This window comes from Pleurodeles waltl, chromosome 10 (genome assembly GCF_031143425.1).
Source record: "Pleurodeles waltl isolate 20211129_DDA chromosome 10, aPleWal1.hap1.20221129, whole genome shotgun sequence".
In the NCBI taxonomy this organism is placed as follows: domain Eukaryota; kingdom Metazoa; phylum Chordata; class Amphibia; order Caudata; family Salamandridae; genus Pleurodeles; species Pleurodeles waltl.
In genome coordinates, this window is record NC_090449.1 from 1,013,210,596 (window position 1) to 1,013,228,548 (window position 17,953).

At 44.2% G+C, this 17,953-nt stretch overlaps 1 protein-coding gene across 2 annotated transcripts in view; it reads right to left on the reverse strand.

Moving 5' to 3' along the window:
- LOC138262136 (prostatic acid phosphatase-like) overlaps positions 1-17,953 on the reverse strand; it is a 235,430-nt gene that overhangs the window by 114,324 nt on the left and 103,153 nt on the right. For both annotated transcript variants that reach the window (XM_069211918.1, XM_069211917.1), the window contains one exon: positions 6,692-6,778. In XM_069211918.1, the coding sequence (XP_069068019.1) occupies positions 6,692-6,772 (81 nt within the window). In that variant the 5' untranslated portion in view covers positions 6,773-6,778. The remainder of the gene's footprint in view (positions 1-6,691; positions 6,779-17,953) is intronic.

Sequence of the window (17,953 nt, forward strand, 5' to 3'; positions counted from 1 at the left end):
CTACCACAACGGTCCCTACCGGTGTGTCTTCTGGGGTTACCCTCCTTGGTGGGGGGGGGGAGGGTGCAGAACTCTAGAAGTGGGGTCAGGGGGAGGATTTTTTTTTTGTCTCTGACCCCAGTTCTACCCAAGGGTGCAGACTCAGGTTTGGGAGACCACTTGCAGGGTGGAACCCCTGGCCTGGTGGGATAATTGTGCAGGAAGGCTGTCACAAGCCCCCTGACAGTTCTGGAATCTGGGGGCACCACTCTTAGGAAGAGGGTGCAGAACCTCAATAGGAGGAGTGGGGGGTGAGAACCTCGACCCTGACCCCCGTCCGGCCTATGGGTGCAGACCCCGGGCTGGAGGACCAGTGACTGGGTATAATTCCTGAATTGGTGGATAGTAGAGTGGGCAGAGGATGCTATGCACCTGGGAGTACTGTCCCCACTGTGAGAGATTTTAGAGACCCCTGGATGGCCTGGGGCCTGGCTCTGGCCACCAACAGCTAAGGAACCCCCATCGGTAAGCTTAGGTTGTCTGGGGAGCACAGAGAGAGGCATCCTACTGGGTTCAGATTGGCATAGAACTGGAACATGCCCCTGCAACTGCGGGCTAGGGTCCATATTCTATCGCCCCAAGCAGGAAAGCTCATTAAGGCATTGACTGGTCTACCCTGGCTTTAGGCTGGGGGGTGGTTGTGTTGGAACTGGCCCTTTCTGCCTTTCTCCTCCTATTTTTCTGACCCAATTGTTGTTGGCCTTAAGACTCTGGGCACTTTAACACTGCTCATCAGTGCATGGGCTCTCTCCTTTAAACTTGCTATGATTGGCTTACACCTGCTTGGCACATTTAGTTTACCTATAAGTCCCTTGTACAGTGGTATCCTATATACCCAGGGCCTGTGAAGTAAATGCTAGTAGTGGGCCTACAGCACAGCTTACGTCACCCACAGAAGTAGCCTTTGAAACCTCTGGTATGAGATGGTGGTTTCTAGGGAACTAAGGGTATTTGAACCTCCCAGAGGGCAGCCCGGGGATGTTTAAGGACAAGCTACGAGTTTCTGAAGCATGGTCATTTCAAGGGGGACAACAAGGTAATTTTTCCTAAGCTCATTGGAGTTCAGGGCCCCAGGTCTGGGACTAATTTTATGACTCCAAAGGGAAGCAGAAAAAAAAACCTGGGCATGGATGCTGATGATGTATGTCACAATTAATCCATGTTTCCTTATGTTTATGTCTTCACAGGGCTTTTCTGAAGCCTAGGTTCAGTCCCTGTCCACCCACAGTACTATGGGGAATTTAAAAGATCTTGCTCAATCCTTAGAATTGTGGGCACTATTACAGCCCACCACTTTCAAAGATCATCAGCCATCATTACTTTGTTGTAATATTAAGGTTTTAGAAGTTAGCTGTAGTTACTCCAAGAGAACCAAAACATTTTATTTTTTTGCGCCCATTTGCAGTCCAGTCTGCTAAAATGCATCAGGAGTACTCAAGCCCCCATATTAAGTGATACTTTTATCTTATCAGCTTAAGGTGGTTAACAATGCACAACACTATAAATTAGCCTTTAAAGTTTACACTTTTACCTATATATAGTGCTTACCTATCTCCTATGCATTTCCATTTTTGACACAACTCCTCTGGAGTACGTCTGACACGGACGATCTATGCACCCAACAGGACCAGGGTATTTTATATAATTTCCCCTCCAACCCTCTAGCTGTCCTGCAATCTTGGTGCCATTCCTATCCTCAACAGGCACACTTGCTTACACATTTGAAAATCTGTGTCTGTCAAGATTACAACATTGTTGTATAAATCGCATGCCCTTCCTTTACTTGCATTTCTCTCTGCTTTTTCTTTTTCCCAGTCTTCTGTTAAGTGTGAATCACAGCAGTGAAATAATCTATTTGTCTTCCATTCACTTAAATTAATTCCATTCACATATATCTACATTTCAAGTATTGGCATCCAGTGGTGTTGGACTTAGTCCTTTCTGCAGGGACAGCCCCCAACTTTTTTCCTTCACTCTTCCTATTTTTGCTGGATTTGTTTATGTTGGCCTTATAACTCTGTGCACTTTACCACTGCTGTCCAGTGCTAAAGTGTGTGTGCTGTCTCATTAACACATGATAGAACTGCCTTATAACCAACTGGCATATTTAATTTACTTGTGTGCCCAAGGCCTGTGAAATAAATACTACTGGTAGCAGTGATTGCACCACCCACTTAAGTAGCCCTTCACACATGCCGCAAGTCTGCCACTGCAGCCTGTGTGCGCAATTTAAACTGCCATTTTGACCTGGCAAAATAAACGTTTTGCCAATCCTAAACCTTCCTTTTTAATACATATAGGTCACCCCTAGGGTATGCCCAGGACAGCTCAGAGGGCAGGTCGCAGTGTATTAAAAAGCTGGACATGTACTTTTAAGTTTGACATGCCCTGTTATGTTGTTAGGTTATGTGGATTTGTAGAGTGTGGCCAATTACAGTGAGGGTATCCAGGTGCTGAGTAGGGCAGGCCTCAGAGGGGAGGAGGAGATCATGCCTGCCTCATCTGGAAGAGCCATGTCAGAAGTCCTTGAGGGAACAAGAGGTTCTGAGGTGTGATGGGAGGTTGTTCCAGGTCTTGGCTGTGAGAAGATGTGCACTCCGCTTCTGGTCTTCTCGATGTTAGAGGTGTGCTCTTGCATGGGATGCAGATCTAAGATGTCTGGTGGGTTGGTAGAAGTTGAGGCTGTGGTTGAGGTACGCTGGATTGGTGTTGTGGAGATCTTTGTAGGCGTGGGTGAGTAGCTTGAACTTACATCTTTCCAGAACTGAGAGCCACTGGAGATTATTGAGGTGTGGAGAAATGTGGTTATTTTGCAGGATGTTCAGGATGAATTTGGTGGCTGCGTTCTGGGTGGTTTGGGGTCATTGTAGAACATTGGCTGAAAATTAGAAGTAGGGGGAGTTTCCTTAGTGAAGTCTACTTGTTATAAGAGCATAGACGACTGTTTGTCTGGTGTTAAGTGGGATTCACTTGAAAACCTTGTGTAGCATTTGCAGGATGTGGAAGCGTTGATGAGGCGACGGTGTTGATCTGTTTCCTCATGGATAGGTTGGTGTCCAGGATGATCCCAAGGTTCTTGGCATGGTCTGCATGAGTGGATAGGGGGCAATGTTCAGAGGGCCACTGTGAGGAGTGGTTGTTGCCGAATAAGAGGACTTAAGATTTGTCTGTGTTGAGCTGGATGTCCTGGTAGTTGTGAGAGCTCGACCACTCAGCTGAAAAGCAGGTCGTGTGCAGGGGCGATGACTGTTCTCCTGTCCTCCAGGGACACCTCTCAGCACTGTCGAACTTAACACAGGAGTCCCAGCAGGTGTCCCCAAAAGGAGGGGGATTTGGATGACACAGAGAGAAAGCGAGAGAGATACTGCCACTGCTACCTGGTCGAGCCGGGCCCCTACTCTTGAGGGTGCAGGTAGTCGGTGTCACTGCATTGTTGAGGAGTCAGGTTCTATACGGGAAAGGAACAGGTATGAGTGACGTGGTGCGCACTAAGCAACTAAAGCTCACGCACTCACTCAGGAATGTGCCACTATTGCATGGGACTTCTCTCTGTCCTATATCATTTTAAGTAATCACTCTTGACGTTTTGGCACACACTGAACATGCAACTTAACTAAATGCCTTCTCATTGTAAATAATAATTTTTTCCAAGTTAATCACAGTGTTGGCTCTTGTTTCTTTTGTGTACTTTTAGAAAGTTGGCATTTTCTTGCCTTAGCCATTTAGTGCCTGTAGCTTGATCCTGGCGCATATGAGTAGGTGTAGCTGGCAGTTGGTCTTTGTGTATTGCTCCCAGACAGTGAGATAAACAGAAGATATGTGTTAGCATGATGGGTCACTCTGAGTTAACAAAAGGGGAGGAGCTGTCACCTACCACACTTGCACATCACAAAGGATCTACCTGAGCACTGTCACCAAGGGCTTATTAACTGATCTATTGCGACCCCAGACGAGTTGGACCACGACAGGGAGGAAGGGGATGCCTGGGGACTCAAACAAAAGGGATATTTAGAAGCTTCTCCCACCTTCCAGAGGAAGGGCACCAGGTATAAATATTGGACTTAAGACACCAACTACTGTGGATACTCTGCCAGAAAGAAAGACTGCTGTGCTGCCATTCTGCTAGACTGCTGTTCTGAAGGACTGCTGGTCTACTGTGCTGACCTGATGCCCTCTTGCCGGGTGAGAAGGATTGGACCTGCATTTCTTGAACCTGGGACTCAGAGTATCTCCAAGGTCTCCGGCTCTGAAGTCTCAGGGACACAACAGGCTTCCAACAACCTTTCACCTACACCTGGATTCTACCATCTGCGAGTAGTCTACCCTGCCAAATGGTGCCACCCAAGTCTTGGACTCTTGGAAGTGGGCTTATGGTGCTCTGTGGATCCAGTTGAACTGACACATTTCCTCTGCTGTGTGGCACAAACCCAAACAGAACCAAAGTATTGCAGCTGCGGTGTGGATTGGCCCTGTTTTAAATACCTGCATTGCCTCTGCAGGTAAATCAGAACCCCCACTGCACAATGCATCCTCGGCACAGACCCTCGCATCCGTGGTCGACAGCAGCCTAGATGATGATTCTGGACTCCGCATCACAGCCTCACAGCTTCTTGGAAGCCAACACACCCCCAACTGTGTGCCACATTCACGACCTGGGACTTCTCATCGCAAGCCCCATCGACAAGACCCTTGATGGCGAGGCAGGCCCTTTGCTGCGCACCCTTGCCGTATCTTGGAACCAACACATTACTTTGGCTCCTCAACACATCTTTGACGATGATCCTTGCAAAGCATTGCAACCAGGATTTAAGGTAGTTTGTTCAGCAGCCCCAACTGGGTCCCTTTAGTCAGCCCACGCTTCATTGTGGTCGACCTGAAACTTGTGACTTTGTTTGGATCTGGCACGACCAGATATCTACAGTTGACTTCATTCCTTTTGGCTCAATTTTCACTAAAATCTTTAAAACTGAATATCCCCAGTTCCACTGATTAGATTCTAGTCATTTTGGTCTTGGTTTATTTATTAAAGAATGTTCTATTTTCCTAGCTTGGTGTAGGATCTCTTTTTTGTGGTGTTTCCACTTTATTACAATTTGAAGTGTTGCACAAATACTTGAGTTAAGCCTGGCTGCTCTGTGCCAAGATACCACAGGGTTGACCACAAAATAATTTAGGATTGGCTTGTGCCTCACACTAACAAGGACTGTGTTTGCTGCTTGACCAAGGTTAACACCCCAGTCAACCAACAACCTAATTTCTTACAAGTGGCATTACTTTTATTTATAAAAACAGTTCCCAATAATGGATAGCCTCTCCAATAAATTTCCAAAGTAGGTTTGGGTGGTCTGAGGAGGAAGCATGTCAGTGGAAGTGCAACTGCTCGGAATTTATTCACACACTATTACTAAGATCATGCTGCACTTAATCATATAAATATGTGTCTAACTATTTTATACTGGAAACTTCAGATCTTCTACTTACCTCTGTCTGCTGTTTTATGACTGATTGATTCCTTGTAGGGGTGAACTACCATTTTTCATCCAGCAAGCTATCGGCTCAGATGTTTGTGAACAGGACATTCATGCAGGGAAACATATACTACTGCCATAGACAACTAGTACCGACTGTTGGGCAAATCCAAACAAATGGGGCTGATGTTAAGCACACATTAAGCAATTCTTGATAACAGAAAAGCTACAGTACATAAAGGTGCCACAAGCCATTGCTTACGGTGGCTTGTGGCACATTTGACTTGTTGTATCTCTTTGACTTGATGGTGTCAGCCTGTACATTCATGGAACCCTCACTGTTGCTAAAAGTCTTTGATTGTAGTCACTTCCACATACCTTCTGTCTATGTTTCATATTTAATTTTTAATTTAAAATTCTTTTAAAACAGCATAGAGTAAAGCAATGGGAGCAACATTCCTCAAAGATGTGAAAATTAGTATACCATCATCACAACTTTTATCCTAGCCCATCACTTAGAAGGTCTAACAATTGATTTTCAATATGTGTAGTTCAAGTTCAGGCGTATATGACCTGAATGTGGATAGTCCAATTCCTTAAGCATCTTTATCAACTTTTATGTGCCGTATTGTCGCATTGGGGGTGAAGGCTAAACTCATTAGAGACCAAACATTTTTCAACAAAAGGCGTAGTTTTACTTTTAATTTCATCAGGTGTTTTCTCTCACTTAGAAGTCCACAGCATAAGTTAACTTCTTTCTACAGTTTCCATGCATCCATGTGGTGTCTATAACCTGGAGTAGGGAAAGATGCAGCTGAAGTTCAGTTTAGAAAAGTCATGTGATATCCACCTCCAGTTGCAAAGCAAGTCATTTGTTTACCTGGGCGATGGGGGAGGCAGATGCTGCAACCATGGTAGGTGTCATGCATAACACATTTATGTAAGTACTTGTGTGTTTGGCTGTGCTGGTAAAGCATTCCTCTTGCAAGGGAGCCCAGGGCCTGATAGAGGAAGGCTGGAGAATGGGTTATGACAGGCAGTGAGGCAGTCAGGTGGTGCCAACCTGGAAGTTTTAAAGTAGTAGGCCAAACAGATATTTCCCCCATTAGATTAACGTTCAATCTCCCCTTGGCCATACTCGAAGAGATAACAACAGCTGCTTTTCCTTTTGTATTGAAACTCACCTCATCACGGTTGTAGGTGGCATTCAGGAATCCCTGATACCTTTTCTTTAGATACTGTCCAAGTTTATAGTGCTGGTTCATTCCAATCTACATGGAACAATATAAAGCAGAAATCAGTATCAGTTTCAGATACATGTGAGACTGTTCCTAGGCTTGAAGCAAGAGAGGGAACTGGTTCTTATGTACTCATTTTTCCTTGGGTAAGTCAATAAAAATCCCTATTGTCTGTGTTGAGCAATAAAGTATCAGGATCTGTGCAGCACACGGTTAGGCTCAGTATGTAAACAAATATATTATATAAATACAAACAGAAAGGAAAATACTCAGCATGTGAAGACACAATTTCTGTACCCAAGAAGCTCCTGGAGGCTTTGCAGGGTCTCCATCTTTCCTCAGTTGCTGTGGCAGCTCTTTTAAAATTTTACTGACATGTTTGTTTTCCCTATTTCCCAATTTCAAACTTAAAATCGAGTGTTAGACCTCTCTTTCATGCTAAGGCATTAGAGACCAAATTAAAAAGAGACTCATCACCCAGCTGGGGATGGAGGTGTTTACAGGTAAGACCTCTTAGTGAGATTTTTTAATAGTGATTTCTCTTTTCAGGTCACACTGAGTACTTGCCATGCACAATTGTGGGTGCCTGGTGAACGATCTCAAGATGTGGTAGTGATAATCCCGGATGGTGAGCAAGGAGTTCCCAGAAAAATAAAATACCCTCGCCTTTGAACGATGTCCCAAACAGCACTGAAAGCGAACCCAGCAATTTTGTGGAAGATTGCTCCTTCAAAGGAATTCCAAAATTCTTAAATTCACTTCCTTCCTTCTTCTCATCCATCCATCCATCCATCAATCATCCTTTCTTTTAATTCTTCTTTCTCTGTGTTCTTCCTTCCTTCTTTCATCCATTTATTCATCTTTTCTTCTCACCATTCATCTTTCTTTCCAGCCACCAATCTATCCATCACTCTATCTTTTATTGAAATCCATTCATCCTTCTCATCAGCCAAATTGTATGTTGATCCAACATCTTTTTATCCATCCTTCTCTCTCTCCATCCATCCTTCTCTCCACCCAACGATCTCAGCATCCATCCATCTCTGAAACCATCCTCTCTACATCATCCTTCCATCCTCCTCTCCATACATCTCTGCACAAATTCATCCTGCACTCCTTTCATCCACCCATCCTATCTCCCTTCTGAACAACACTCCCTCCCATCCACTGCAAGAGGTTATTTTAAGGAACAACAATTTAAATGTTTCATGTTACACAGAATTTTGAAGTGGCACACACCGTTCGCTCAAGCTGCTAAAGATGGGGGGTTAATGACACCTCCGATGGTGATTGATGTTACAGTACATGCATCAACAGATTATTTTAAACTGTGTCCTCTGTGTTACATTCCCTTAGGCCCGCAACCTGAGGGATCCTTGATCTGGTGCTCTGCTCAACTCAGGACCACCAAGTCATAGCAGCACTCACCCAGGCACAGTGACGGTTACTGATTTTCCCTACCTGAGACCACCATAACATACATGGAGGATTCGGTAGAGAGACTGCGCTATGGCTGCCACACACAGGGAACACAACTACTGCACAATAGGGCCATTGTTGTTCTCAAGAACAACATTCTGCCTTGCCAGCTTGTCCTTGCATTCCCAAGGTGAGTTATCAACCAGTTCTTCAAACTGTTGAGCACATGTAAGGTGAGTCTCACATTTCCTGCTAAGCAGAGTTTACCTATACAAGCCCAATCTAGATGTGGGTGCAGAAGTCTGGCTGGTGACGGTAAATGACCTTGCTCCCCCACCAGTTCAGTGCTGGCAGAGCCCAACCTCTGCAAATCGTTGTAACCGCTTATGACATGGGCCCTACAATATACAGACACTCCTTTTAAGACCACATCAATCTGAATAAGATAGTCCATTATCTGGTTTGGCCTAAGCCATTCTAAAAGACCGAATTCAATGTTAGTTCACGACTGCCAGTGCTTCAAGTTCCAATATATCCAGTAATAACCAGAGTTCCTCTCTATCCCATTTCTATTCACTGCCTACTGTGCCTCTCCCATGTTTTAACCCCAAGACATCTTAGCAGCGCAACCAAACCATCTTCAAGGTCCAAGATGTGGACAACTAGTTAATTGCCTCAAAGCCAATCAAACATCAATGTCAAATAGCTGGCTGTGTCTTATTAACAATATAAAGTGAGTTCTTTCTCATGGACACTAAAAGCAAATTAGCCAAAACAACTTGAATTCCACCAACTGTCCAGAGGACAACCATGAGCCAAAACTGTGGGTGCCATAGTGAAACTTCAACTACTTTTAACTCTAAACATTGAGGCAGTCACCAGCCACCATCTCAGTGGAATCACTTTTTCTAAACCCCTGCTGTCTTTGTGTTTCACAAAACCCAACTTCTAACATTAAAAACTCAAAGGAAATCATTTAGACTTTAGCGTAACACTACACCTGCAATATAAGAATAAGAGGGGGACAGCTGGGTATCTTATGGTGGAGCCTTAGGGATCCTTGATCTGGTGGTCCGCCCAACACAGGACCACCAAGTCATGGTGGCACTCACCCATGCACACTGACGGTCACAGATGTTTCCTACCTGAGACCATCATTGCGTCCATGGAGGTTTTGGAAGACAGACTGCGCAATGGATGCCCCACACAGGGAACAAAACTCACTGCACATTAGAGTCATTGTTGTTCTGCCTTGGGAGTTTGTTCTTGCATTCCCAAGGTGAATTATGAACCAGTTCTTCAGGCTGCTGAGCACGTGAGAGGTGAGACTCACATCTCCTGCTAAACAGAGTTTACCTATGCAAGCCAAGGCGTTCACAATAGGACTATTTGTACGTCAGCACACCACTACCTCAGTGTTACATGTCCCTGCTTTCAAGGTCATCTGAATCCAAAGCACAGTAAAGTCTTGTTTCTTCTCTCTTCCTACCAAACCTGCATTTCCACTTCAGAATCTGTTGCTATAAAGTGCGGACTGAATGAAATAACGTGAAATGAATGTTTGCTCTTTTTTCTAGCATTAGCCAACATTTTCTGCATTTACTACAATTATATCCACAGTATGCTTGCTATAGGGACTTTCAGCCAGCCCTACTAATCCATTGGTCTGTTGGTGTCCCATTTAGATTTTCCTTTTTCCCACTGCAGCATACAACACGGAGAAGTGTGGCGGCCCAAAGCCAGATTATTAGCTTTGCCAATATTGGTTCCTAGTCATTTATTTTCCTTTCACATATTGAATTGTACAATAAGAAGTCATGCATTGAAAAGGGTGTACATTTCTTTTCTACCACTTTTTACCACCTTCTGGCTATCTTTCAAATACTGTTATATGTATAGATCGCTTCTCTCTGTAAAGAAAGGATCTGTTTGATTTCCAACGTAACTGTCTTCGGGAAAGAACCAGAGTAGGCCTACTACTAGATTAATAAAGGTCTTCATCTGTACAAGACCTCAAGTTGTTATTTTGCTCTTTTTGAAAAATCAAATAACTTTTCAGCCCTCTTCAAATTTCTGGATTTTTTAAATAATATTTGCAGGAATCCCAGCATGGCAATGAAATAAAAGGATCAAGCTACCCGAATAATTAGGGATAACTTTGCTTTTCAACCCATTATTTTCCTTCCTGCTAGTGTCTAACCCCAAGGTGAAAATGAAAAGTAATACAGTTTTACATAAGCGAGCCGATTTAAAGTGCCTCGCCACAAGCATGAGTTTGAAGGAGCACACAAAAGGAAACAGAAGTTCGCTCACAGTCAAACGTATCAGCAATTATGCAATTATCTATATAACAGGGTTGATGTCATGCAAAGCGCTTGACTACTGCCCAGTTAGATTGTGCTGTGTAGGAAATAAAAATAAAAAGTAGTTGAAAAGCCATGTGGAAAACATGAAGCCTCGTATGTTTTCAGTAGTTTACAGGTGCTGTCCAAGAGGGCTAAACACTGGAAAAAGCATGATGTATGCATGCCTTTCACTAATGAAATCAAGCAAATTTTAAAAGGCAACCCCACGAACCAACGAAACTGATGGGCGTGGTTAAAATCCCACGGAGAGATTACAACAGTGGCCAGAGCGCTTGTGTGCTCGACCGTAAAAAAGGGGGATTGAAACAGGAGGAGTGGGAGATCACTGATAACCAACTAAACATGGCAGAGCTGTGCTGAACCACAACATGATGGAGCACCGCAAAAACAAGCTTAATCCAAGATGGTGCTGAAGCACCACAGAACAACTCCAGCAAATGGGCCAACCCACCACATGAAGCTGTGCTAGCAACTGAGAGGAGCCAAGCCAGCACAAAGAACCTTGGGGAAAGCGATCCTTGCCTAACATGAAGTGAAGTAGCCTCACCTCCGTTCTTGAGCTGAGATAGGGGGAGAATAGGGCACCGAATCTCACCCCCTGCTGTGAAACATGAAGAACCCTAGCAGCTCCACATATGGTAACTGCTCTGGAGATCAAGAGAAGAGGGAAGCCCACCACACAGGTCGGATGGGCGTCCACCAGCCACAAGTGACCACCAAGCGGAATCAGTAAAAGGAGAAAACTCTTCCTGGAAGAACAGGAAAATAAAAAGAATCCCCTCTCATAGGCTACAGAGGGAGTGTCTAGTTGAACCACCTAGGGAAAGCCATAAAAAGTGTGCATTTGATAACATACACAGGCAACCCCTACATTCCTTATGTCCGTAGCAGATTGAATATGGAATTAATTGCACTTGAGGGAGACAAAGAAGCAATCAACTGACAACACACGGGCAAGCATTACCTTCCAAAGGCTGACAGTAGGCCACGGACCCTTGTCTAACTAGGGCCAAATCGGCCATGATCCAAAAAATGTCTGTAGATCTGTTCCAAGCACAAGACCTAAGAAAACAGAAAATAACAAAGGTGGACGATTAGGGCAGAGCAGACAGTCTGTCTTGGTCAGAAGTCTGTCTTGGCCATACACAAGAACAGGATTAGGGTTGTCTCTGACTATATATAGTGCGTGTAGTAGGGGGCAAAGCCACTCACACTGAGGACTCAGGGTGGCATTTTTACAAGCCCCTTGCACCTCCTTGCGCCACCCTAGCGTAATTTTTTTACTACGCTAAGGATGCGTTAAGGAGACCCCCACCATGCGCCATATTTACAAAGTGGTGCAATGCATACATTGCACCACTTTATAACCCCTTGCGCCACATTCTACCTGCGGCAGGTATAATGTATGCAAGTGGGGCGTTCCCACATAGGGAGGCCCAAAAAAATGGAGCTGTGAAATTTACAAGATTTACTGCACCATTTTTCCCGTAAAGTGATGATCCCATAATAACCTATGGGCCTCCTCTTGCTTTCCTGGACTATTGCCATAATTTATGGCGCTAATCCAGCAATGCGCCACAATAGCGTCAAACATTATGATGCTATTGTGTTAACGTGTGCCATGGTGCACTGTATAGTAAATACAGTGCTACCATGGTGACATTAGGCGGGGTGCAGGACCTCACACGGAAAGTGGAGCATCAGAGCTGATGCACCATTTTCTTGTAAATATGCCCCAGGATGTTTTAGGTGGCAGTGAGATGCCTCTCTGTGAGCAATACAACTTAGGTTAGTAAGTAATAGGACGGAGAAGTGGATGAGGAGGTAATGAAGCTTTTATGCCTTCTCTTCTTTCCTTTTACGTCAAAGATGTGAAACCTGGTCAGGACACGTCTTGCTCTGCTGTCATGTACCTCATTTTGTGGGTCTATTATATGAGCATTAGCCCAGATAGTTGTGCTGTAGCCATTCTCTTTTATTATCTTAGTACCGATTTACATGAAGAATGATGCTGCATCACCCAACACTCAACCCAGTACTGAAGTCAAGAACCTCGGGATCATCATCAACAGCAAAATTGACCGTCCAAGATGCTGAAGAAGATATGCAAATGGCTCCCAATGAGCACCCAAAAAAGTGCTACACATGCCCCATTGCTGTACTATGGGAACACCCTCTATTCCAGGATCACGAAAAAACTTACCAGATGGCTTGAGGCCATTCAGAGCTTTGTGGTCAGAATCACTCTCAACCTCCCACGCCGCACTCACATCACACCACTGGCTCCCCATTCACAAATGAGCACAATTCAAACTTCTCACCCAAACTTTCAAGGTAGTAAACAACCCTGGCCCAGCATAGCTCGATGGTCACATCTGCTTTCACAAACGTTCCAGAACCCTCTGCTCATCCGAACTGCTGCTTCCACACATCCAACGCATACTGAAAACCAGATCGGGTGGTCGAGCCTTCTCCATCGCTCCTAAACCGTGGAATGATCTGCTGCTACACATAAGAGCCTCTTCCTCACTTCTTCAATTCTGCAAGAAGCTGAAGACCTGGCTTTTGGGAAGTCCCTTTAGGCCCTATGTATGCCCAGACTCACACCTACTCAGCGCCAGTATATCCTCCCCTGTGGTAGTGCGCTCTACAAATCTGCATAACATAATACATTCCATGTCCTGATCATTATAACAAAATTCAAGAAAGTAGTTAGTCATTTATGTTGTGTGTCTTTTGCAGCTGATATCACTTCTGTATTCCAGTAGCAGAATCCATACCTTACACGTCATCATGCTGATGTACTTTAATACACACAGATCCCTTAGATTATGTTTTCTGAATTGCAACTGGTGTGCTATTGAGTTGTCACAGTGTCTGTGGGCCCATGTCAATGGATTTAGTGGTATTATTAAATATACTAACACCACACCTGCCACATGGAAAGTGACCCCTCACCAAGGGCAAACCTGATGATGTGATAGTCCTAAGTTCTGAGTTCAGTGTAGATGGTCATGTGTGTACCAAAATGTGCAAACTGTTTCCTCTTTAAAATGAGAACATAGATTTCTCCAATAAAACTGCCAAAATCTAGACTGTGCAAATTTTTGTTAATGGCTTTCTTCACAATTGTGAACAGTATGATAGATGCTTATACAACTCAGTCTGCTGTCTTCTGCTCCTGGTATGTTTGTAATAGAGTCTCTAGATTATTGTTGCCTGTTACAAATGCTCTGATTTCAGTAATATTTAGGCAACCAGGACCATTGACCAACATACCTCTCTATGATTTAAATTAAGAAAGGGTAGCCACAAATTTATGATGCTTTGCAAAGTGTATACTGCAACTCACAAAGACATTTGTGAATCACACATTGTGATTTAGGGTTTTGTGGTCACAAAGCCTTTGATTATGCGAACTGCTGTCTTTGGTACAGCAAAACCATTTGACACATCGGGCCACTAGATTTACAATCAGCCTTTCATCATTGAGAAACAATCAGGAAATTAATTGTGCTCCATAGAAGAAATGACAGAATAGAATAAAAGTTTGACTGTGATTGGCCATGGTGGGTCCAACTTCCTGAACTTCATCTTAGCATGTGGTAGGCTGGGAGATTTGATGTAGTAGCTGGAGGGTACCCTCTTTCCGTATGAACTTCTGCAAGAACTCCTTCCCATTGACAGATTAGACCACTTTAGTGTGCCCTAAATACAAACATGTTTGCTCCCTGATGTGTCTTCTAAGGTTAGAAAAATAGTACTTATGTACCCTTCATATTAGTCATCATGCACTCTTTCATTTGTTTTGTATGGCTCTCTTGTGCCAACTGGAATGCTCACATTAGTGACAGTACAATGTCGAAAAAGATATTGCAAAAAATGATTTATTGATCAACACTTCATTGAGATCTAATGTTTGTGCGATTAGTGCTTACGCACACATTCACAGTCCTTCTCTCATATTTCGAAGCATATAAATTAGAAACAAGAAAACATAGGGGCATATTTACAAACATCTTGCGCCTCCTTGCTCCACACTTGCGTCATTTTTTTATGCTAATGTGGCGTTAAGGAGGCAATTTTCCCCCACATATTTACAATGTGGGGCAATGCATGCATTGTGCACTTTGTAAACTCTTGTGGCACATTATGCCTGTTTCAGGCAAAATGTATGCAAGGGGGGCATTCCCTCGCAGGGAGGCCCAAAAAAATGGTGCAGTGAAATTTACATTTCACTGCGCCATTTTTAGCATCATTTCTAATGCCTGCTAAGTGCAGACGTTAAAATGACGCACCCATAATCTCCTATGGGCCTCCCTGTGCTTTGCTGGGCTAGCGCCAAAATTGTTGGCGCTAGTGCATCAAAGTGCCACAATAGTGACAAAAATGTTGATGCTATTGTGGTATTGTGCGCCATGGTGCACCGTATTGTAAATACCACGCACCCATGGTGTTGTTAGGGGGGCGCAGGAGGGCGCAAGAAAAGTGGCGCATTAATGCTGATGCGACACTTTCTTGTAAATATGTCCGCAGAATCCATGAAATTAATGCAAATGCTCTAGGAACTGCTTTGTCTGCGCGGGTCAGAGTGCTGCTAGGTGTGCGAAGCGCCCCATAGCGTGAAAGGAATTGAGTACCATCACCTAACCTTGTTGTGCAGCGCTCTATTGCTCTCTGGCAGAGTTTGAACTTTCCACATATGAGGATTAATCAATTGTTTGATTACTGAAAAAAACGTAAAAACATAGCTATATTATATTCAGTGACACATGGAACGCCAAAATAGCTGAACCGGTCACTGAAACTGAAAAAAACAATACAGATGAATTTGCCCACTAAACTGTAGAAATACTGTGTTTGGCGCCAGATTTGGAAGCAGGAACGGCAGCACAATTACTGATTGTGCTGGGCTTTATCTCCTTATTCCGCATTTTGCCCTTTTGGGAAGATGGGTGGTACAAGAGTTACTGACAACTTATTGTTATTTTTTTGTCAAAATAACTTCCACGGGGGCTGCTGCAGGTAATGGTCCTGCAGATTTTGCACAGTAGGCAGAGATTTATTTACATTGCACCACACGAGGTAAAGTGACTTCTAACCTGAAAATGAGTGCAGATATCAGGTTTCGTGCAACACTGTCATTTAAACAAATCTTATACACATTTAAATATAAATGACTTTATTTCCATGGGGAACCAAAACATTCAAACTAGCAAACCTTGAAGTGAATATATTACTGCCAGCCCAGCTATTTTATACCGCACTTTAAAACGAAATAGCATAACAGAAGGCCTGCGGGTTAATAACCGTGGGAAAATAGCAACCCCGCTCTGCAGCATTTGTCATTTTCATGGCTTGGAAACAACCCATTTCCGGGTTCTGTTGGAAGTCATGAGTAATGGACCCGCCTCCTCCCAATCCCCATCTTTGTGGAGGCGTTCCTGGAGTACAAGGTAAAGTACAGGACATGGCTGAGATAACCTCATGACTTGGCTCAGGGCCGGCTCTAGGGCGGTGCGAGCGGTGCGGCCACTCCAGGTGCTGACCTGGATTGTGGGTGCTGACCTCAGGGGGGCGCTGTGTTTAGCAATGACGTACGAAACTTGCGATTTGAACGCACCTGTTGAAAAGTTCCTTGTGCATCCAGCCTTCAGGAAGCACTTAAAATGTCAAGATACCTCCTGTGATTCAGGTTCCTACTAGAGAGAGAGATCGGAGTCTTGGCCACCGCATTTTTGACTCGCCATAAAGTAGCGCAGGGGGTCAATATGCCTGCTTCAAATAATAGATCTGTATTTTATGTGGATAGCTGAGTGGCTTAGTAAAGCCAGCCTTTACAAGCGATTTAAAACAAATGAAATATGTGTGAGAGAAGTGCTATGGAGAGATAACGGGCACATTTGCCGGGTGGCTGTGAGTGAATCCGAGGAGGAGGTCATGGGGTGTGGGGCTCCAAAAAATATTGTCACACGGGGTTCCTCCAGCGCTAAAGCCGGCCCTGACTTGGCTAATGTTTTTGCATGACCAATTCACCATTGGTAATGAGCTACACGCCAAAGAACAGCACACAACAGAACACAATATAGTATTCAGCGTCACTTCAGGGTGTAGTTCTGTAAGTGGGTATTTTGCACTTTTTAGTGCGGTATGATATTTTATGTATATTACAGAGGTGCAATATGTATCGGTGTACCAGTGCAGCAGTGCCTCTATGGTTAAGAAGGACACTTTGCTTCACTGTAAGTCCCATTTTAGCCGCCTTAATAACTTTGCGTCCTTGACCAAATTGCACCAAACTTGAAAGAAATGGGTTTTCCCATAGCCAACTTTTACCACACAGAAGTCGGAAACTGCTGAACAAATGCCCACCAAATTCTATCCGCACAGCTGTCTTTCCACTAGTTGGTGCCTTTTCTTGGTTTGGTAAATTTGCATCCAGCTGCTTCTGAGATGGAAGGCAAAAGGGATGCTTAAATTAATCTCAGCCCCCTGGAACTACACAGCACTACATTCCAGGCATCATTGATTGTTAGGTTGAGCACTGCTTTTCCGACGTGTTGGTATCTATGTGGGCTTTTAACCACGCCCGAGGCACGACCATCACTATCACTCGTTCATGGGCTTGCCTTTCAAAAGTACTTTGTTATCAATGGTAAATGCTTTACGTTTGTCCCTCCTTGGGGCAGTTTTTTTACCGCCTTGGACATCAACCCTGCTACATGGATAACTGCATGTTTGCCGATATGTTTGACTACAAGTGAACTTCTTTTTTCTTTTGTGTCTCTCCTTCGCGCTTAAGGAGGCTGTGGCGCTTTGAGTCGACTCACTCATGTCAACTGTTTTACTTTTCATTTTCAATTTATGTGGCAAGAAAAGTCCAGTTAGGAATTTACAACACTAATAGCTCTAACTCGAGCAAACATGAGACCCATTGCATTGCAAATGCTTGTTTTTAACTCAGAGTGCCACACCAGAAGGGGATCAACGTTATACAAACCAGGTCTGGTCCTGCTTCAATAGGAAATGACCACCCAAACTGCCACGTCCCCTGTGAATGGGAAAAAAACAATTTCTGATGAATTCAATACCGTGGGGCCTCCTCAGAGGGTGCATAAGTACTATGGCACTGTGGGCATGGGGCCCAAGGTTAGGCATATCCGGTGCACTTAGGGCATCTCAATGATATAAGCAAAAAAGTGATGGGTAAAATAGTTAATTTCTGCTACTACTAAGCGCTATGGGCATCATTCCAGTCCGTTGTTTTGCTTACTGGGACAGTTTTAAGCAATTGAGACTTGGTCCTGCTTCAGGACAGTCCAGTCCATACTGGCAAGGTCCCCTCCAGACAGGAAACGTAAGCAACCCCAGAACGGTCTCTTCCTTTTAGGGACTGTGGCATAGCAAGCCACAGGACGGAAGC